Raw genomic sequence first — 23,020 nt, 5'->3', positions numbered from 1 at the left:
TTCCCTTCCCTTCCCTTCCCTTCCCTTCCCTTCCCTTCCCTTCCTCTCTCTCTCTCCTCTAGCTTTCTTGGTAAAGAGGTACAGGCTAACACAAATGGACACTTCCCAGTGTGATCATGAAAGCTGCCAACTAGAAACAGGCACTGTGATTCTGCGCTGCTCTCCCTCTCTAAGGGACACTGTCATCCTGTCCTCTCCCTCTCTGCCTACAAAGTTGGGGCCCTGTCGTGGTCAGCCGCACCGTGATAAAGCCAGTGAGACTGAGCCCAGCAGATACAAGTGTTTCTAGAAAAGGTATGTCATGTGCCATGCTGCCTGCCCCCATCCTCTGCCATACATGCAGGTGTCCTGGTTTATTATTAGCAATAGACCTTGGAATGTGTGCCAAACAAGTTTGGAATCCCAATGTCATTCCTAGTATGGTAACCCAGTGTCCCCAGCTGGGTTACAAACATTCAGACGAAGCCAACCCGTGGCAGGTGCCAGTCAATTAAAATACCTATTTCCCCATGAGAGACACTGGAACCCAGGAAGTGTGCCTGAGATCTGAGTAGTTTCCAGCGACCCTGGCCCTCTTGCCCTCTCCCTGTTAGCTGTAAACAAGGCAGGATTGACCTGGAGGGCCTCGAGTTGTGGGTGAATGGAAGAAGCACTCGTTCATCTGAGGGAACCTTCACGGCATTGTGTGAAAATGATGGCTCCTTCATCCTGGTCCATTGGCAAGAATTTGCCCCTTCTGAGTACGTCTGAGTGTCCCCATCAGGGCACCTGGTTTAGAGGTGACTCACTGTACTAGAAGTTGCTGAGAAGCAGCTGCCTCTGGCCAGTCAGCCAACCAGTTGTGTGTGTGTGGGTGTGTGTGGGTGTGGGTGTGGGTAGGTGTGTGGGAGGGGTCACCCTTCCCAACGCACTTGTACTGTGGTTTCTTGGTGTCTTGAGCGATGTAATGGAACTGTATGTCTGGGCAGTTCTTGAGCCTTCCTCAGAGGTCTTCCTGTTCCCTTCTGCCCCTCTCAGTGCTTCCTGGGTGGTGGCCAAGAGGTAGAAAACCAAAGGAGTAAGGCTTACCAGGACAGACACTGGAGATAAGAAGGTCAAGTGCTCAGTTGTTCTGGGGGTCACAGTGTTCCAGGGGCAGCTCTGGTGCTCTCTCCGGCGGAGCACAGAAACCTGGATAGCAGTCTGAGCGGTGTCCGAGAGAGGTTTCTGGAACGGTCATCTTGAGCAAGCCTGGTGGTTTACAAGAAAAGGACTTAAGAACGAAAGCGGAGACATGCCCCTGGTATAATGCTTTGGAACACGCAAGGCATGTTCTGAAGGCTGCAATCACATGCAGGCACCAGCTGCTGCTTGGCAGCACAGCCTGGTGGCCCTGCTGTGTGGCTGAAGGCACACAGACATAACCCCTATGTTGGCCATTTTGCAAAGATCCAGGGGGGCAGTGGCACTTGGCAACAGCAAGGGTAGGGAGCACACAGCTAAGGGGTTAACAATGACCCACGGTGATACCCAGAGAGAGGCGGATGTCAAGCAGCATCTCTGGATGCTTCCAACCATGATCACAGCGGCCAGCAGCCAGCGGCACTGCAGTCTGAGGACAATAGATGTAGTTACAAAGCTGACCAACCCACTCTAGGTAATTGCAGGGCTCACACAGGCAAAACAGCTGGGCAAGTGCTTGCCGAGAGCCCCACTGGCCGACCCCACTTCACCTCCAAGATGGTTCTGAAGTTTGGTGCTCTCAGGAAAAAAGACCCTGACCGTGAGACCCACTCATCCCTGGGGTGAGTAACTATTCAGTCTTTTAAAAGTTACGCAAGATTAGTATGGAGAAGTGGAACTGGTTATAAAACCCAGAGGACAAGTTGGGGACTTCATAAAGCACATCAGCTTCAAGGGGGTGTGGTGGTGGTGGTGGTACATGCCTCTAGTCTTAGAACGTGGTGAGCTGAAGCAGGAGGTAGCAAGCTGAAGCCAGCCTGGTCTATATAGTGAGACCCTGTCTCCAAAAATCAAAATACATAAATAGAGAGTACGAAGGTCCTTTTCTTCTCTGGCTCATTCTTTTTGGTGACAGTGGCCATGCTTCAGTTACGGGGACAAAGGCGGCTGGTACCTGTACCTCTAAGGTGCCAGCAGGAGGCGTTGGCAGGTTTTCCTCAGCGTTGTTTCTAATGAAAAGGGAACAAGGGACATAAGAACCTAGAGACTTGACAGTCAGATAGAGAAACTGTCCTTTGGGAAATTTCCCAAGTCTTTTACATATGAGGGTCCGTCTTGGTGTGAAAGGGTGCCTACTCCATCAACATGGCCATTTTACTTTGTATCCACTGAGAGAAGGAAACAACCCATAACCATAACTATAAACGGACGGCATCATGGGTGAGCGAGATGTTCTCCGCCTCAGCTGATGCGGGAAGACAGCGGCAGACCTTTCTTTTGTGATGGCTGCCCTAAACCCAGGAGAGAGCGGACATATCCGTATCCTTAAGAAGTCTACCAGCAGGCTAGAGAGATGGCTAAGCGGTTAAGAGCACTGACTGCTCTTCCAGAGACCCTGAGTTCAAGTCCCAGCAACCACATGGTGGCTCACAACCATCTGCAATGAGATCGGATGCCCTCTTCTGGTGTGTCTGAAGACAGCTACAATGTATTCGTATACATAAAATAAGAAAATGATTCTTTAAAAAAAAAAATGAAGTCTACCATCTAGTCTTTAACAACAGGTCTCCTCCTGGTCCCCACCCTCTCGGGTCTCCTCCTCCTCCTGGTCCCCACCCTCTCAGGTCTCCTCCTCCTCATCCCCACCCTCTCACAGCCTCCCACACTGCTTGGTAATAGCACCACAGGAGGCAACTGTGATCATTATGGTAAGGTAGTGATGTCTTGGCCTTGAAACTTTTCCTCCCCGGAGTTGTCTCTGGAAGCTCAGTTACTGGGGTGGGGGCAGCGATAGTGGGAGGGGAAAGACTGCAGTACCATAATCAACTATGCAGCGAGACAGACCAGCAGCTGCTTTGAGTGGCCAGGCTGGACAAAACTGAGAGATGAGCCCATCCCCTATCTTTGGATTTAAATCTTTTCTGATTTGACTTTGTTTACTTACTTATTGTTTTTTTTAAGTGTACGAGTGTGTTTCCTGTGTGTATGCATACAGTGCTTGTAGAGGCCAGAAGAGGGTGATAGACACACACACACCCCCTGCCCCCGGGTTGGACAGCTCCACCCCTGCAACCCCTAAACCCAGAAGGAAGCTCACCTGTAGTCAGACCTACCCTAGGTCTTGCCAGCCTAGTGAAGGCAGCAGATGCAAGCAAGCGAGCGCTCAAAGCCCCAGCCTCCTCCAGATCCCCAGCCCCCAGGCACCTGAGAAATCCAAGCCTGCAGGCAGAAGCAGCCGAAGGAGGAATCTCTATTCCTGGCCAAAAGAAGTATTTAGTTGACAGACTCATTTTCAAGCCCACTGTGGCTAGGTAGGCCAGGAAGTCCTGCGCAACGGTGTCAAAGGCCACCATTCTCCTAAGCAGACCAGGCTGTAGAGGTCGAGACCAGAGCCCATGGTTAAATTCTAATTGTCAAAGGCCCACCCCTAGTGACCCACTTCTGCCAGCTAGGCCTCACATCCCCCTGGCTGGGGGATACATTTCAGAGTCCACCATATAACAGAGCTATGTTAGAGTCACTTCAGCCTTAAGCTTCCCTGGGGTCAGGGACATCGGCTGTAGGAGGGGCGTGGGCTGCAGGAGGACCAGTCACAGACAGCACAGATGTGCAAGAAATCTCACAGGACATCAGGATCTTCAGCAGAACCCAGAGCTGGACCCTGGTAAAGAAGAGGAGGTCTTCCCAGAGGGCACCCCCAGCTCACAATGGGCAAGGAATACAAGCAGGTTAGCTCACAGGAGTGCTGGCTGGCCAGAAAGCAGGCTGTCCTGTAGCCAAGAATTTTAAAAGAGCAGAAGGCAGACTGAATTCTGCTAGCTCAATTGTAACATTTTCTCGGCTCTTTGCAGGGAGACATACTCCGCATCTTATATCGTGGCCATGATTGCATCAGGCACTGGCAAAGGGCTCATGCAAGTAATGCCACTATCTATGGCTCCCATCCGTGAGTTGCTGACGGGATAAAAGGTCATAGGTTGCTTTTGGTGGCATCTCAGGACAGGGCCTGTGGCTTAACAGTGGACAATTTCTGTGCCTAGGGACATCACAGGCTGGGGAGAGGCCAGTGGTTAGCATCCTTCCTTTTTTCCCACCCTTCTCATGGTTACTTGGCATCTGCTGTGTGTGAGCCATGCAAAGACAATCACACACTGTCCCGAGCTCCACGGAGCTTCCAGTTTGCAGGACAATAGCAGCCATGGCTCTTAGCAAGGAGACCTCAAGTTACTGACCAGAGACAGCTAAGGCATGAAGAGCCAGTGAGCACCTAGGAGCTTGATAATGGCTGCTGAAGAGACGGGAGGTACTCAGTCCCAGATTCCCTGGCTGGAGCCTCTGCTCTACCCTCCCATCCTCCCCTCCCCAAAGAAACTGGGGAACACAGTCCTAGATCCCAGGGCGGGGCCTCTGTGATTCCCAGAATGCAGCAGGGGGGCTAGGGGTGGAGCAGAGTGCCCAGTGGTCCAGACTTTTCCCCTGCAGTGAGGTCTGCCCAGCCTCCTCAACAGATGCTATTTGAAAAGAGATCGAGACACCACCATTGGCCACAAGTAGCCCAGTGAGAGAGGGGATGTGGAAGGAGGAGTGGGCTGCTAAGAAGGAAACAGAACAGAACCAACTGGTTTAAGCAGTGGGAAGCCTTTGGGAGAGTCCTTTTATGACAAGAGAAGTGTGGTGGCCTGGGTAAAGCTGGGTGCATATGAGGCGAAGGGCTCACTGTTCCAACCCAACAGAGGATGATGAGGGAAGCAGGAGGCAGGATGTAGCTGTGAGGTGATGTGAGGAGAATGTGGTCCATCCATACGGTTGGCCAGACCTTCAGTTTCCTTGGTTATGACAGAAGAGCCTTATCTCCTTTTCGGGGATATTGGACTTTACCAAGATTAAAGACATACAGATATTTCTTTACAGGCTGACCCTGGGCAGGCGCTGAACACATAACAGCTAAGTATGAATTGTTTTAGCCCATAGTTACTAAAAGGAGAAAACACAAAAAGGAAATAACCCAATTTTGTGCAGTGTACGTGTATGTTTATGGTGTGTGTGTATGTTTATGGTGTGTGTGTGTTTGTGATGTGTGGTATGTTGTATATGTGTACGCTTATGATGTGTATGTGCCCACACACATATATATTTGTGATGTTTGTGGTCTATGTGTGATGTGTGTATGTGTGCTGTGTGTTTCTGATATATTTGTGATGTGTGTGGTGTGGTGTGTGTATATGTGATGTGTGTTTGTAATGTGTGGTGTAGGTAGTGTTTGTGATGTGTGTGGTGTGTATGTAATGTGTTGTGTGGTGTGTATGTAATGTGTGGTGTATGTATGCATGTGATGTGTGTGTGATGTGCATGGTGTAGCATGTATGTATGTATGTATGTATGCATGTGCTATGTGTGATGGTGTGTGTTCGCGCGTGTGGTGTGTGTGGGGGGGGTGGGTGGGTGGGTGGTATGTGTGGATAAGACAACTTGGTGGAGCTGGTTCTTTGCTTTCACTTCTGCATGAGTCCCACGGATCACAGTCAAGTCCCCAGGCTCTGCAGGGTGCCTTGAGCACAGAGCCCCTCTCACAGGCCCTGCTGGTGAGTTTCTTTGTAATCATTAAGCAGCATCGTTAGCATAAGCTGGAAACAGTTCTGCAGTTTTCTATATGTAAAATGTATTTCTTCATAACCAGTAGGGGAAAGGTAATGATGAAGACAAGAGGGCCTTCCTCAAATGGAAAAAAAAAAAAAAAACGGGTAAAGATGAATATATTAAAAATAGCGTGATATTTTTGTTTTATGTTGGGTAAGTTGTGACATAAAGCTAATAAACTTGTTTTATATTTAAGAGAAAGACATTTCCTTGGTACAAACGTCTTGTGGATTTTAGAAGGCATTTTCTGAGCTACCTCACATTGCCATTTACTGAGTCTGCCTTGACTCAGTAAAAACATAAACATAAACATAGACCTGACCCCTTGAATGTAAAACTACAGTTGTAACCCAGAGGCAGGCCCAACTGAACACATAGCCAGAGTTGCTTTTATTTATTGAAGGGACTGCTGCTCTAATTGTTTATTTGGGGAGTGATTATTTTAGAAGAACAATTTATTGATAATATCAAATTTATGGGGTAGGAAGCAAAAGTGGGGAAGAGACGGCCTTCACTGCAGACCTCAGGTTTCTTCCAAATCCAGCCTGAGTGTAGCAGTTAAAGGAAGTGGGTGTTGTCAGTAATGCAGGTTTGTTAGGTGTGGGATGGCACTGGTTTCCAAGTTCACCAGTCTGTCACCTTGGCTTTCTTCTGCTGCTGTCCACTGAGAAAGGTTGGCTTGTCCAGGCCACAGGTCTCTCCGTCCCAAAATCCATGTGTGTCAAGTGGGAGCTTCTGTTAGAGTTGTCATGACAACCCACTCCCTCTTCAGTAATGCATTTTTGTGGTCAACAAGTGAAGAAATTAAAAGACCCAACTTGTCTTTCTATGGCTGGCAAAATTCCTGCATTCCAAGGGCTTTCTGGGAGAGAGGGAAAGGGAGAGAGAGAGAGAGAAAAAGAGAGAGAGAGAGAGAGAGAGAGAGAGAGAGAGAGAGAGAGAGAGAGAGAGAAAGAAGAAGAAGAAGAAGAAGAAGAAGAAGAAGAAGAAGAAGAAGAAGAAGAAGAAGAAGAAGAAGAGGAGGAGGAGGAGGAGGAGGAGGAGGAGGGGAGAGGGAGGGAGGGAGGGAGGGAGGGAGGGAGGGAGCAGTAAGGTCTGAATCTGGGAGTTTGTGATACAAATGGTCAGTCCCTAAGCAGAATGAGGGCCCCAGGATAGCAAACATTTATGTAACTATTCACTTAGCTTCATTGTCCATTCCAAATACAGACTTAAAAGGTCACCTCAATGTCCAACCTCCCCAACCCCTCCCCCCTCTAGGGGAGAGAGTGGCTAGTGTGGAAAATGATAAGGAAATGGAGAGAAAGTTAAATAAAAATGTGTTAAATTGGGAAAAAAAGAGCCACCTCAAACCGAAACCCAAGCCTTCCAATGATAGAGCTGAGCAGTGAGATTCTCGGGGACGCTGGGTGTCGTATGTGTGCGCGGATGGCAAGTTGTGCTTTCATCAACACCCCCAGTTTGGAGGTCTTGACATTTCCTCGTCACACATGTCTTACTTGGTGTCTGTTGCACATGTCAGTGGTGGCCAGACCCGACTCCTCCCACTCCTGTGCCGGCTTTGCTAACACACAGGCACAGGCTTTGTCCACAGCCTGACAATTTTGAACTGATATTAACATCAGATGTAAAGACTTGGCCAAACTTCATTTTTCCTCCATCACCTTCCAGTTTTACAGGCTTACTCCATCTTCAGGTGGAGGTGCAACAATCAGATTTAATGACCTTTGAGCCTCAAATCATGGGCTTTAGTATAGGACAATTCCAGAAAACTTGACATTAGTGCACGCACCAAAGAGAAGCGCCATACCCTGAAGAGGAGTGAATACATCCATATGGTCTTGAATTACGTAGCACATCTGGTAATTGTGTTTGAGGTTCGTTCCAATGCGGGGCATGTAAGTAGGTCACCTCACAGGTGGAAGAGGAACACTCGTCTCTTCTCACGACGAGAGTGGAAGAGAACAGTTTACCCACAAAGCCCACCGCCCGCTGGGCCAGTCCTGAGGCGTCACATAAATGGTGACCACATCTTCTCAGCTCCTGTTTTATACTAAGGTTCTGACATTTAAATTTCCAAGATGTAAACACAGACTCTGGCTTTTAAAAGGAACATTTTGAATGAACCCTTCGTTTCTGTCCTTTGACCGGCAAAGGACAACAAAATGTGTCAAGCCTGACTCCATGTCATCAAGAACCTAAAACTAGCTGAGAAATAAAAAGGTTAAGTTAGCGCTGAGTGTGGTGGCCCAAGCCTGTAATCCCAGCACTCCGCTAGGCTAAGGGAAGAGGGAGGCAAGTCTGAGGTTAGCCTGGGCTGCATAGCTAGACTCTGGCACAAAGCAAAACCATTCAATTATTTAAAGATATTTGTTCCTTTCTTATACTTTCAAGCTTCTCTTTTATCTTAGTTTTTGTTTTTTTTGAGAGTGTTTGTTTCTGTGTAACCCTGGCTGCTCTGAAACTCACTCTGTGGACCAGGCCAGCCATGAACTTGTGCTTTCTGAGTTCTGGAATCAAAGGCATGCACTATCTCTGCTCAACTTCTATTTTTTTAAAATACGTAAATGCATTTGCTTCCTGCCTCTCTGTGCCCACTCCTTGCCTCATCATGGCTTCGGTCTCTGCCAGCCCTTACTCCGATTTTGTTTCCGAATGGCAGCTTCTGTTAGGGACACATTTTCTGTGAGAGTTCCCTGAGGTCTGGGTTCAGGATATTTTCCTGGAGAAGGCTTGTGCTTGCTTTTGATGGTTGCTTGGAGTCTCACAAACCAGGCCTAAGGATGCCGGATAATTCCACAGGGCACGCATGGCCTTGACTCTCACCTCATAAGCGGGGTACCCCGTAGGTGCGGCTCCTAGGGAAGAGGGTCTCCCTGCACTGAGGTCAGCACGGGTCTTTTCCCCTTCTAGTCTCCTGCAAAGCAACATTTCATGTTCATCTTCTCTATGGTGCTTGGAGAACACAGCTTTCTGGGTAAAGTTCTTGTTCTCGCAATCTCAGGAAGGCCTGGTGATTTCTTTTCTTCTTTTTCCTTAAAAAAAAAAAAAAATCTTTTGACAAGCATTGTTTCTGATCTTCTTGCTTCCTAATGATTCATCTTTAAAATTTTAAAAATATTAATACCTTTTTTTTTTCCTTTCTGGTTTTGTTGTTTATCAAGTTTGGTTTCGTCAAGTTCATTTTGAGTGTCTACGCACTCCACCTCACTGAACTGAAGGATTTGAAACACAAGGTTAGGAAACAATCAGTTGCTAAGTAGAGTTGAGATGCAGGATTTTTTTAATATTAAAAAAATTATTATTTTAAAAAGTATGTGTAGGAATGGGAGTCGCATGTGGCTCTCAGCCTTGCTCTGTTTCCCCAGCCGCTGCAGAGGAGAGGGAGCTGGAGCCAGCGGAGCCACAGGTCCCCAGCACATATAGTGTGTGCACATGACAGCAGATGCCCTAGAGTTGGGGTCATTCTTACAAGTGACCTGAGGTGGCTGCTGAGAACCGACCTTGGGTCCCCTGCAAGAGCAGCAAAAACTCTTAACTGCTGACAGTCTCTCTGGTCCTCACCGGAAATCGTGTTCCCAAGGGTGCCCGTGTCCTTCAGCATTGTCCCCCTGCTCCAGACTGGCTTGGAGCTTCTGGTCCAGCCTCTGGCATCCTGGGATTACCGGCACGTGTCACTACAGCCAGCTCCTGTCCTTTACTTTTTATTTAGAACAAACCTCTAGTTCAGAATGTGAGACGAGGGGCAGAAGACGTTGGGGGGGACAATACACTGCCTAAGAAGCTGACTGAGAGACAAGAAGATGGGAGGGGGCAGGCAGGCTTGACATGCTGTACTTTTGGGGGTGCAAACAGCCCCCAGTGTCCATCCAAACAACATAGCTACCTGGATGAACTGCAAAGTACAACACCTGCCACAGCACAATGTCAGGTACACGTTGAGGGGTTAAGTGAACACCCAGAGAGCAGTGAAGATGCACAGATGAGGGATGGACAGGAGGCCTGACAGAGTGTAGAAGCCACTGTCGCCAGATCTTCCGCGATTTCAAGAGCTATAAATCTATATTTCAGGTAAACCTCATTTCTTTAAAACGCTGGCAACAATATTACAAACCACAGGAGAGCTCTGCAAAGCAGCCACTTGGGCAGATCTGCAGACACCCAAAGCTCTGGGCTGCCTGGGGAAGCGCTGGGGACCTGGGGCTCCCTCTCCTCTGCAGTGGCTGGGGGAAACAGCAAGGCTGATTGTCACACACCTGCTGTGAGCTCTGAACCTGACTCCAAGGCTGTCACTCACCTTGAGTCCTGAGGCAATGTCCTTTAGGGATGGTCTCTGCCCTGGCATGCTGTTTCAGAGAGAAACTCTTTAGATGGTTCACGGATGGACCGCCTCCTCCAGTGGAATCAGGTAAATGCCCTGTCTTTTTCCTGCTTGGAAGGAGCTAGTCACTACAGGGAGTGAACACAGGAATATACACAGAGTGGTTCCTGTGTTAGGGTCTCCGGCATCCCTGCCTTTGACTTGCCTGGCGAATGTTGGAAAAAACCTTCAAAGCCACTCTGTTCTCAGTGTGTGATACACACACACACACACACACACACATACACACCTACCTCAACCACAAACCTTTTATGGTGGGCATATGGAGGTCAGAGGGCAATGTGTAGAAGTCAGTTTTCTTTCTTTTTTTGGTTTTGTTTTGTTTTTTTGACACAGGGTTTCTCTGTGTAGCTCTGGCTATCCTGAAACTTACTCTATAGACCAGACGGGTCCTAAACTCACAATGATCCACCTGCCTCCGCCTCCTGAATGCAGGGATGAAAGGTGTGCACCATCAGAACTGGCTCCGTTTTCCTTTCATCACGTCGTCTAAGGGACCAAAGGCCATCAGACTTGCCAGAAATCATGGTTCTAGGCTGAGCCATCTTCCTACCCCATCTTCATGTATGACACCTCTTCAGTAAGTAATTCTAACCCTAATGCTTTTGATCTATAAGGCCAATTGACCCAATCTGGGACTGGGGCTCCAGGGCCAAAAACCTCTCCAAAGTCAAGAGCTGGTAACAAAGGAGTCAGGCTGAGTTCAAGAGCTTAGACTCTTAATTTTCTTATCACCGAATGCTCCTAATGTCACAGCAGAACTCATTTCTACTTAGCATCCTCTCACTTATGCTGATGGTGTTGGGGCTCCAGGTCCTCTTAGATCCATGTTTGTCTTCCAAATGAACTGCAGGCAGTCACTGTTAGAAGATTTCCAGGGCATGTTAACAGGGCATGCCTGTGACAGCAAATGAGAAGCAAAAGCAGGAGGAGGCAGGCTGGAGAGATGGCTCAGAGAGTATGAGAGCACTGACTCCTGCATTCCATTCCCAGCAACTACATAGTAACCACAACCATCTGTGATGGGATCGAAGCCCTCTTCTGGTGTGTCTATGGACAGCTACAGTGTACTCGTAAACATAAAGTAAATAAATCTTTTACAAAGAAGCCAACCTGACTTACAAAACATGGAAGTATTAAAAAAAATAAAAAAGACAGGAGGAGGCAGAGATTCTCTCAGGGAGCAAGTGAGGAGAAAAGTCCACCCAGAATGACATCCCCCAGGACACTCACGCTGAGTGCTGCTACCCCATGCTTAAGGAAGACATCTGCTATGACCTTTGCTGAGAGAGGAGAGGGCGAGACTGGGGCGCAGCCACATGCCTTCATGTTTGGAGCTCTCTCCTCAGCTGGGTCACATGTTTGTTGGGAAAACAGAAGCCAACTCAGAAGAAAAGGAAGCACTTTCTGGTGTGCAGCATGCTGAGCTCCAAGAATATGGGCTGTGGGGTGGGAGTGGAGCACCACCGCCTGCCTACAGGGAGCACTGAGCTAAGTTTACCACAGTGGTTCCTAAGGAGGCTGAGCCTGTACCTCTTCCTAGCCCCGTCGAAGCTTTTATTCATCTTACTCAAGTTAAAGTCTTAAAATATTGTTCCTTTAGTACCTGGATTACATAAAAATGGATAACCACCACCTTAAATCATTCAAAGAAAAAATACATATAAAACATTGTCAGTAAGAGGTGGGGGAAATTTTGATGAATTTTTTTTTTTTTTTTAAATCTTAGCTGGACATGGTGCCACATATCTGTCATCTCCACTCAGGAGGTAAGAAGGTCAGAAATTCAAGGCTGACTTTGGTTACATAGTGAGTTCAAGGGCAGCCTGGATTACATGAGACCCACCCAGTCTTAACAGCAAAAAAAGAAGTCTACCTTAAAGATAATGCAAGCATTCGACTGGGCCAACACTCACTATATGTCCTCAGCTTTTCTATAAAAATAATGTTTTAGGTGAAAACAAAGGTCGTGGGAAGAATGGAGATAGATCAGGATGTCTACAAAGGAAAAAACAGAGGGAACCATGCATAAGGTTCAGTGTGCCTGTGTGTGTGTGTGTGTGTGTGTGTGTGAAAACTTTTCTCATGGGAACTATCATCAGGGATAAATCCCTTGGGTGAAACACATACATCTGACAGTTAACATTTACATGTCCTCGTTTGTCTTGTATTGACTTCAAACTCTTGAAATATTTAACTTTTATATATTTCTTGTGGCACCAATCAAGACTGTAAGTCTTTAAGATAAATGGCATCGAGTGCCTGGTCCCCATTCCCTACCGTCAGGGTCAGAATGCTCTCAATGAATCCACAAACTCTTGTAAAAAGTCCCAAATATCTGCATGCTGTTAGGATACTCTGTACTTTAATGGGACAAACTGCTTAGACTTACAGATGTATGGATTTCTTTCATAGCAGATATATATATATATTAAAAACAGTGAGTGAAGTCTTTGGCGTTTGAGCTGGCCTTCTGGACCTGGGCACAGAGCCTAACACCAGATTCCGGGTAATAAACCCTAACTTTTCTGCACAAATCCCCACCCATTTGAGGCACAGACACTCAAAGCTTAATTTGTGATCCCACATCACCATCTACATTGCCAGGCTGTACATCGAAATCAAGTTCCGGGCTTATTAGTGGAGGAGACTCGGAAGGACAGAGGCGGGTCCTAAGGTAGCATAGCAACCCTAAAAGGCAGAATTCCTTTCCTCAGCTCCCCTTTCCAAAGACAAGCCAAGGTGAGGAAATGCAGCCCGAAAACCTGCACCAAAGGATTGGGGATATTTGTAGCAAGGGCACAGACCACGCAGGGTGTTCCGTGTCCACCTTGTGGTGCAGGTGTGTGCACCGGTGTGTGTCTAAAGCAGTTGCTTTGTTCTGGTGGAGGCAGGAGCCCCAAGAGCACGCAGAGGCCGCAGTGTTTTTCGGTCGGCGCCCTTGGTCCCTGCAGCTGCTTGGGTAGCGCGAGAATGTCGCCGTCCTGACGCGTGGTCCGAACTTCTGGGCTATGCGGGAAGCGGGTTCCGGGCCAGCCGGGCTTCCTGGCAAACAGCGCCCGGGGAGGCCGCGTCCGCGCGGGCCTCGCTGCGTCCCTCCGCCGACGCGGGCGGCCCCACGCGCCAGCGGTCCAGCCAGCCCCACATTCCATTGCAAAAATAACACACACGTGTGCTGGTAAACAAGCGCGCCGCGCCGGCCGCCGGGGCTGCGCGCCCCCCGCGAGCACGAGCAGCGCGCCCCCGCCTCCCGCACGTGCCGCCAGGCTCCGCCCACGGGCTCTGCGCAGCCAGGCTCCGCCCCGCCCATCTCGCCAGGGCCCTGGGGTCCTAGCGCCCGCCGGGCTGGCAGGCCGGCCCCGCCGAGGTTCTCAAAGTTTCTCGCCCTGACGGAGCGTGCGGCTCAGGTCCGCTCCCTACCTCCTTCCCCTCCTCCCCGCGCAGTCCTCCTCTCGTCCTCCCGCCGTCTGCGCGCCGAAGGCCGCCACTCGGAGCGCCTCCGCTCTCCCGCCCCTCCGTCCTTGCAATTTTACTCGATTGTTTATTATTTGCTGGGGGGCGGGGGCGAAGAGGAGAGAGGGGCGTCTGGAGCCCAGAGACTCGCGGCGGCGGCCAGTCAGCGCGCGGCGTGGCTTGACGAGGAAGCCGCGCAGCGAATGGCGACGCGGCGCAGGGCTCCGGGGTCACGCGCGTGTAGAGACAATGACATCATCTGTTTGTACGCGTCGAACTAGCTTGGTGCAGGGGCGGGGCCTCACGTCACTTGAGTGACGGGTCGCGCGGAAAGCCCGGAGGCCGGAGTTCCGGGGTGGGCGGCCTCTGCAGGCTCTTTTGGGGTGCTGGGTTGAGGCGGAGCCCAGACTTTAGCTGCAGAGACTGAGAGGGTTTTGTTTTGAAAGCTACACATGAACCGGAATGCACGGTAGACTTTTGGTATGCATGGCGCAGGTGGCGCAGAGAAGCACACGGTGCGGCCCGGAGGCACGCATCGTGGGAGAAGGGACCGTGAAGGTGCTAGCTGACGTCTACGGACTTGGAAAAGTCAAGCACGCAATCGGCTGCCTAAGCAGAAGGAAACTGTTGCCCGCTTCCAGTTAGGTATCCCCTGCTCCTGCGCTCAGGACTGGGGCGCACTGTACTTTTCTTCCCGAGTTGCACTTTTCCCGGTTAGCCTTAACACTCGTGGAAAGCGAAGCACGACTGTGGCCGGGCGGCCCAGGCGAGGGGCCAGTACACACCTCTGGGCGCTATCTTCGCCGGCCAGCGTTTCCACGCCCAGGTAACCCTTGTCACCTGCGGCTGCCGGCTTCACCCGGGTGTTACCTGGTGTCAGGTTCCAATAAGAAACCCGATCTGGGGCGGGCTCCGACCCCACGCACCCACGGGCAGGCCAGGGACCCACGAGCCAAACGCAGGGCCCCAAGGCCGAGAGCGCGGCGGCGGTGGCGGCGCGCAGTGGCGTGCTCCGACCTGGCCTCCCGTCCCGGGCCAGCGTGGCCGCTGAGGTCCCCAGGAGAGCGCGGGAGCCCCGCACGGAGGGCTGCGGGAGCCCGGCCGAGTCCCGCCCCGCGCGCGCTCCCGCGCCCCCCACGCCCGCAGCCCCGCGCAGGCGCGAGGGCGCACACGCGCGCACTCCCCCACGCACGCACAGCAGCAGTCCCGGCCCCCGCCCCAGCCCTCCCCCTGGGCGGGGACCCGCCCCGCCGTCAGCCTAGGTTGAGGCTCCCTGCGAGTGTCTATAACTTTGTGCTGCTGCCGCGGCCGCCCTGCTCGTGGAAGGGAGGAGGAGGAATGTGGAAGGCGGCGGCGCGGCACAGGCTGACAGGCGGTTCCTCCGGCGGGCTGCGGCGGCGGCCCGAGAGTCCCCTCGTCGCGGTGCCCCGGGCTCGCGCGGAATCGTACGCCCTCCCGCCTCGTCCCTGAAGGGAAGGAGCCGAGGTAGGCGCCGGAGCTGTGCAACGGGGCGGCCGCCTTTCCAGTGACTCCGGATCTGTTTCCGAGCTGGGCCAGGCGCTTCCCTTTCCCTCCCCGTGACTCGGTGTGCTCCCCCCCTTCTCTCCCGCTAGTGTCTTTAAAGGACTTGAGGGAAGGGGGAACTGTCAAGATGGCAGCAGCGGGAGCAAGGAGGTGATGAACGTGCTGGTCCGGGTTTTCGTGCAGTCCGAGAGATTTGGCGCTTCCCGACCTGTTGGAAGATTTATGTTCCCACTTGCTTCCTCCTTCCCGTTTCTGACCTGGAAGGGGGCGGAGGGCCCCAGGTCCCCAAGAAAAGACACCTCAGCTCTTCTTAGTCCTGCGGGGTCGGCCCTCTCCCTCTCTCTCTGGTTGGAAGTGACCCTGGCAGGTCTGCACCCAGACCCCACGCTCTCCCTGCTGGTCCGCGGGTGGAGAGGAAAAGACGGGAGTTGCCAGCGCCAGCCCTAGGGGGCCTCTCGCCTGGGAGGGGTGTGCGGGGGGGGGATCGCAGGGCTGGGGACCGGGAGAAGAGCCCAGGACTCTGCCGACTTCCCCTGCGCCTCCGCGGGAGGCACTTGAGCGAGCCAGAGCCAAACATAAACAAACGCACGCACGCACGCTCGCCCTCCGACCGCTGCTGAGCTGTTGGGGTCCGGAGGCCGCCCACACTTGCTGGCGCGGCCACCCCTCCCCTGGGGCGCCCCTCCCCCCTCCGCCCCGCCACCTAGTCCGGGAGAGACCTACGGTTCTGGCGACGGCAGCGGGGGAGGGGGCTGCCCCGCGCGGGGCCGTCGATTCGCTCGCGTCTCCCAGGCGGCCGGGCCAGGGGGCGGCGTCTGCTGCGCCAGGTTCGCGGGACGCACGTCCCCGGGTCTATCCGCTCTAGGTGGCGGCCGCGGCCGCGGGCGAGGAGTCTCCGCGGACTAGGCTCCAGCACGGGATAACCAACTCTCTCTTCGCGCTTCCCTAGGTAGCTGGAGCTCGAGCCTTCGCGGCGCCCTGTCCCTCCCCCGCCGCACCTAGCCTGGGCGCGAGAGGAGAGAACAAGAGCCCAAGCCGCGGGCGGCGGGCAGGCGGCGAAGATGGCAGAGGCACCAGCCTCCCCGGTCCCGCTCTCTCCGCTCGAAGTGGAGCTGGACCCAGAGTTCGAGCCACAGAGTCGGCCACGCTCCTGTACGTGGCCCCTGCAGAGGCCGGAGTTGCAGGCGAGCCCGGCCAAGCCCTCGGGGGAGACGGCCGCAGACTCCATGATCCCCGAGGAGGACGACGATGAAGACGACGAGGACGGCGGCGGCCGAGCCAGCTCGGCCATGGTGATCGGTGGCGGCGTGAGCAGCACGCTGGGCTCCGGGCTGCTCCTCGAGGATTCGGCCATGCTGCTGGCTCCAGGAGGGCAGGACCTCGGGTCCGGGCCAGCCTCCGCCGCAGGCGCGCTGAGTGGGGGCACGCCGACGCAGCTGCAGCCTCAGCAGCCACTGCCACCGCCGCAGCCGGGGGCGGCTGGGGGCTCTGGGCAACCAAGGAAATGCTCCTCGCGGCGGAATGCCTGGGGGAACCTGTCCTACGCCGACCTGATCACCCGCGCTATCGAGAGCTCCCCGGACAAACGGCTCACTTTGTCCCAGATCTACGAGTGGATGGTGCGCTGTGTGCCCTACTTCAAGGATAAGGGCGACAGCAACAGCTCTGCGGGCTGGAAGGTGCGTGCCTATCAGGGGCTGGCGGTCGGACCTGCCAGGCCTTCGCAGCGCCAATCGCGTTTTGAAGCGGTCGGTTTGCCGACGTCCGGAGAGGGTTGGCAGAGGAGCTTTGCAGTGAGGCTTTGGGGTGGGGGATTCTTTTGACTCCTGGAGGAGGGAAGCCTGGGGATGGCCTCAAAGTGGGAAGGGAGGGTCCTAGGCAAGTTTTGGGCATGCCCAGATGAGTAGGCTGTGGGTAAGGGACACTAAGGAGGAAGGACTGAGACATATGTACGTGCTGGATTACCTCGGCTGCGGGGAGGAGGTAGCTCCGTGGCCAACTTTGGAATACAGGAGGTGGAAGTAGGATGCACCGAGGACGGTGTGGGTGGAGGGAAGGCGTGTGTGGGGGAGTGTTTGGGACAGCGTTCAAGGCAGTGGCAGGAGCACGATACTAGCAAACTGAGTGAGGCTCTTTGGTCCAACTTGTGCTTGTGGGTGTTGACACCAACAGGCAAATCGATCCGATTAGAAAAAGCAATGATTGCAGACTGTTCCCTGGCCGCCTCTCACGCCTTTCCTCACACCCTTTTGCTCTTTAGAGACGTCACTCCAGCAAGCTGCCAGCAGGTAGCCTCTGAAATGCTTTGGGGCTTGAAACAGGTCGGGTTTGTCATCGAAAAGTGTGCTGGCTACACCTGCTGCTCCGCTGGAGGTCTATGCTGCTGCGGGCAGTGGTCGAGTCGGTGTCACGTGTCGGGGACTCCGGTCAGAGCTTTGCCTATGTGGGAGGGAGAGAGGGAGGAGCTGATAGCAGGGTTGGGCCATAATGGCTTCTATCTATAAAGGAGCCAGAGAGACTCTTATGTTCCCTTTCAGCCTCCTGGGGCACCCGACACGCGGTAGGGAGAGAGGTGAGGAAAGGCCTATGATGTAATGACTTCCTGCAGTTGGGCATCCAAAGAGGTTGGCTCCTGGTCCCCTGCTGGGCTGCCCTGCTCTTCAGGGCACCTCCAAGCCCACTTCCCTGACAGCAACCGCAGCCTCATGTCCCTGGAGCGAAGTCACTCAGCAGTTGCTCTTGCTTGCAGTTTCCTTCCTTTCCTACTTCGCTGTCACTTCGAGCTCTGTGGCTTCTGGCTTCTAGGTCTCTAGGTGTATAAATAAGAACAGCTCATCTTTGTGGAGACTTGAAATAAACCCTCTGGAAGAGCCTTGCAGATAAAGTGACTTGAAAAAGTGTCTGGTACTGAAGAGCCTTGCATGGACGGTTTAAAAGCAAAATGTGTGCTTTGACACTATTCCACAAACCCATCTCATTTCTGACGTTAAAAGCTTATATTTGATCCAGTTTTGTTGATTTTCAAAGGAAGGAATAGTGCATGTGTGAGGCTGGGGTTGTTTACAGAAAGGACGAGGTTCTGTTTGGAAGTATTGCTAATGTGATAGCATGTGTAAGTCAGAAGACAACTTTTGGAGTGGTTCTCTCTTTCCAGCAAGTGGATTCAGTTGGACTCAGATCATTAGGTTTGGGGCAAGCACCTTTACCCTCGGAGCCATCTCCCTAGCCCCCACTGATTTTTTTTTTTTTTTTTTTTAGGATTTCAAAAGTAATTTAATTCTATAAGTAGTTATTATGCTTATAAAAATAACCAGTTTTGTATGTTTGTGGCTGTAATTATTTTTTAGATTTACTTCTGAAAGTGGTTACCAAAAGGAGCCACAGTTGAGTTTGGTCCATACTTTCGTTTTAGGTTTTCAGTAGCGCCAAGGGGACATGGTCATGTGGGTGGCCGTGTTGTCATTGTTTGCCTCAAGGGGACATGGTCATGTGGGTGGTCATGGTGGTCGTGTTATTATTGTTATTATTGTTTGCCTCAGAGATTTCTCTTTTACCGCTATCTTGCTTCAACTAAAGCCATATGGGAAATTGCCCGTAGAATTAGGCTTACTATGTTTAATTCAGGGCATATGTTTTATGATGATTTTTGCTTTAATTTTAAGGCTATGTGTCATGGAATCCTTGAAGACTTGAAGGAATATAATTTAGTTGCAGTTTTTGTAAGATGTCCTTCATCAAAGGAAGCAGCCGTGCAGGCACTTCCATATCTTTAATGATGGGGAAAGAAGGCCCTTTGAACAGGAGGCTGACTGGCTGGCCAGGTTTATACACTGGCTATGACTAATGCCAGCCTTTTTTGTCTGCTGGTTTAGTGGGGCTGGAAGGTAAGGGGGAGAGGGGTCAGGAGCTAATGTGACCTACGCCTGTGCATCTGAATTTAGGAACCGACTCCTGTGATGTGTGGCCATTTTAGAAACCTGTGCTTTAACCACAGGACTTTCATTGTGAGTTGTACTTTAGGATTTTTAGCTTCTAAAAATGTCTAGAATTCAGGTTAACCTGCAGATGTTTGCATACAGTGGCTTTTTGGGCCAGAACGTTAGGTGATTACAGAATGAAGCCAGGGCTTAATGGTGGGCTTCTTTAGTCACAGCACTTGGGAGGCAGAGGTGGGCAGACCTTGACTTTGAAACTAGCCTGGTCTACATGGTGAGTTCCAGGACTACATCATAGAAAGACTGCCTGAAGAAGCCAGAATTACAGAATTAAAGACGCCTTGGAGTTGCAATGTAGACCAGTCATTTTCAGCATTGGTTGGCTTTTTAGAATTACCTGGGAACAACTGAGAAATACTCGTGCTCAGAGCTTTTGGTAGGATTAGACTCATGTGTGACTTAGCATTGGCACTTTTCTGCTTTCGTTCCTCAGGTGATTCTAACTTACAGCCAGGATGCAGCTTGCTGACGTAGTTCCATTCTTTGGTTGCTGAAGAGCTTAAAGACTGTTCTCAGAGCACAGGTTGTACAGGGCTGATTAGCAGCTACAGGTGTCCCGGCCACTCTCTGGGCCTTTTCACACTGCTTGCTTTAAATCCTTAAAGCCTTTTTGCTTCCCCGAGAAGCCCATTTGCCCCACCCCAACCCCCCAGCCGTCATTTAGGCTTCAGAAGGGCACACTGGAGTCCAAGCAAAGGGGTCATGTTTTGGTAGCTGCAGGATATGTCATCCTACAGTGTGATTGCTTAGGAAATCTGAAGTAGCACAAACGGCAAAAGATAGCATTTTAACAAAGAGGAAGCCCTCGCTCTGTGCATGCTCCCCAGGAGGGGGATGGCTATCTCCAAGGTCCCTTACCTCGGGCATTAGAGTGGAGGGAACAGCCAGACGCGGTTGTGGGAGGAAAGGTTCCTTTATTCAGATTAAGTTTACGGGGAGTGCGCTGTAGTTAATGTAGCTCGAGCCCTGTCGTTTGGGAGGCCCCAAGCGCTCTAGGGTTTACCAGGAACCCCTGCCTATCATTTACTCTACACTCACTCATTCCTCATGGGTTAGGGCCGGCTGCTAAAGAGCCTTGCATTTCTGTGGGGTACCTGCTGTGTGATGACCTCTGCTGTAGTGCAGAGGGCCAGGCCAGTCTTCCAAGTTGGAATCTTTATGGGAAGTGTGCCTTCCTGATTGTTGCAAGGTAAAAAGAAAAGATGAGCGTTGACCAGCCCATGCTACTTCCTGGAAGGAACCCTGGGGAGACTTCAGTATACTGTATTAAGAACATGTTATTTTAATGCAGTTTGTTTGCAAATTTCATTTTAAATTTCAAAATGACATAGCGGTAATTCCATCTTGGTTTGCAGTTTGATCTTTGTCCCCTTCCAGTACCAAAAGGCCAGTTGCAGTTTTGTGTGAAGAATCTTGTCTTCTGCTTGGCCTTTGTTTCGTAATTTCCTCTGGCAGCGTGTCTTTGTCAGTGATTCTCAGTAACAGGCTTCCTCTTTCTACTGTCCCACTGCCTGCACTGGGGACTGTTTTCCTCTTTTGCAAAGCTGTGTCATTGACCTATGAAGTGAAGAAATTGGACCTTTTAGACTTTGATCTTTGAACCCCATGTAACAGAAAGACTTCAGAACGAAGCTAAGTGTGTTTTCCCGTGTTTATCTCCTCAGAAAATGAAACTGTAGCACGCTTATTTTTAGGAGACTTTAGGAGGGTTCTATTTTAAGGAAACGATACCATAGAACATATTGAAGATAAACGTTTTAGTGTTGTGCTTCTGCTTCATAAATAAACATACCAGATAGTTTATCTAAAAGATAATGAAAAGGGCCTTGTCTACTAAAGGAGTCTTTTACTTGGACTAGAAAAAAACTTAGCAGACACCCACCCAAGCTTGCTGATAATATAGAGATAAGCCTGGTAGGCCCGGGGTGAGTTCACCTTTTATCCATTGCTGGTGTCTGAGTCTGGGTTTCTAGGGCTGGAGAGAAAATGGAATTTATTTTGTTGTAATATCTTTCCTTTGAGAGACAAACTTGATCTTCTTCTTGACTAATTTATTATTATTATTATTATTATTATTATTATTATTATTATGTGCCACATATTGAGGAGTCTAGTCCAGTTTGCCTTATGGCTGCTTTAGAAAGAACTGGGGAGCAGACACCCAAAAGTGTTTTATGTTTTTTGGAACTGCCATTCCAGCTTGGTCATAAGTGACTTGAAGGCAGCACAGTGAAAATCCTTAGCATCACATCCATCAGAGCCCATGGTAATTAAAAGCATACTGTCCAGGGGTGGGGCATTCTGCCCAGCTCCAGGGAAACGATGGTAGTATATGGCGGATAACATTCCAGTACACAGGAGTTTAAGGTCCAGAGGGCAGAGACAAGCTGCTAACAGGAAAGCTGTTTTGTGAGCGTGTTCGTCTTGCTCACCCTTGGCGTCCTGTGCATGTGTATTTCTGTTTCCTTAGTGCCTCTCCTGCTGAGAGGCAGTTGCAGACGGCAGACCCTTGGGTTAGAGCTGCCCCTTGGCTGCGTGCAGGTCATTTTGAGCTTGCTAGGTAGATGCAAGGCCTCTGTGGCATGCGGCCTAGAGTTTGTCTGTTTGAGAGAAGGCCGAGTTTCCCAGAGTCCACCTGTACTAGAGCTCACCTGCATCCTTGCATGGATGTGAGCTCTTCAGTTCTGTTGATGAGGCCTCGTTCAGGGAGGCCAGTCCCCTGGGGGTGTGGAACTGGATAGAGCTGACTCATCCGCACTGCTTTTCACTTAACTAAAAGGGGTCACACAAGGGCGGTCTCATTTCTTTCTGGTGAAGTACCAGGTCAGGAGCACGGGTGACCGGGTCAGGGTTTCACAGCTTGCTGGGGTGTGGTTAAAGTGTGTGCACAGGAGTGCAGAGCACCATGCTGTGGAGAGCACTGCTGCTAGACTCTCTGGTTTCCCAGCTGCTTCTGTCAGTGCAGTTTGCTTCCAGTTCTGCAAGCTCCTGCTTCATTTGCTCTATTTGGCTCCTCCCCCTTCCTCTAAGCCGACTCTCATAGGCGTGGCTCCGCACCCCCACCCTCACCCCACCCCATGTCTCCACCGGAAACTCTCAGTTCGTTCACCTTGCAGAAGAGGTCCCTCAGACTCCATTGCCCAGCTCCTCCCAGGTTCTTTATATCTTCCCTTGACTCTCAGATACTCCTGTCAGACAAGGATCTTCTCTGATACTTGGAAGTGGTTTTTGGTTCACTCTGTCCTCAGCCCATGAGGATGCCCTTCCCTTCTCCTGAGATTCTTGTTGGGGAGTGTTGAGACCGGTGACTCAGGGTTTTGAGCTGGTGGGGTGGCCTGGATACTTGCAGGTGTGAGGGTGCCCGCAGCCTCAGGCCTCCTGGCTTTGTGTTGACATGATGGGGTGTGAAGGATTTTCTTGGGGTGTTGGCTTCTTACTATGAAAGTCCCTGAAAAGTACAATTCACACCAGAAATGGGGGGAGGTGTGGTGGGTGGCATTTCATTATGGGAAAGAGGAAATCAGGCCCGTCCACCGGTACGCACACACTGTCTGAGGGGTGTTAGCTGAAAGTTTCTTCCCTGTCCTGTAGGAACAGAGCTCGTCAGGGAGTGACCTGGGTTGTAATCTTCTGTATTGGAGGACTTGAGCCTTGGCTACATGGAAAACTCTATTTCTCCCTGCTGGGAAATAAGTCACCTGTGAAGGAAGGGAGCTAGCAGTCTGTCCTTCCGACCAGCCATTGCAGGGCCAGCCTGCAGCTTTTCTGAGTTGGGAGTTTTCTGAATAGGTGATTAGGCAAGAGACTTAGAAGACCCAGGTTCTGATTACTTCTCAGCCAGAGTCAAGACTCAGACCACACACACACA

General features: G+C 51.3%; 1 protein-coding gene across 2 annotated transcripts in view; it reads left to right on the top strand.

Annotated features, from left to right (window-relative positions):
• The first annotated feature begins 14,920 nt into the window (after positions 1–14,920).
• The window catches only part of Foxo3 (forkhead box O3), a 91,996-nt gene continuing 83,896 nt past the window's right edge, over positions 14,921–23,020 (top strand). Inside the window, exons 1-2 of one of the 2 annotated variants that reach the window (XM_021204853.1) lie at positions 14,921–15,118; positions 16,107–16,836. In XM_021204853.1, coding sequence (XP_021060512.1) covers positions 16,219–16,836 — 618 coding nt within the window. In that variant the 5' untranslated portion in view covers positions 14,921–15,118; positions 16,107–16,218. Of the gene's footprint in view, positions 15,119–15,347; positions 15,525–16,106; positions 16,837–23,020 lie in introns of those variants that run through there. The other variant, XM_029542473.1, reaches the window with a different exon arrangement.

Source organism: Mus pahari, chromosome 9 (assembly GCF_900095145.1).
Source record: "Mus pahari chromosome 9, PAHARI_EIJ_v1.1, whole genome shotgun sequence".
NCBI lineage: Eukaryota > Metazoa > Chordata > Mammalia > Rodentia > Muridae > Mus > Mus pahari.
This window is presented reverse-complemented; position numbering and strand designations above follow the sequence as displayed.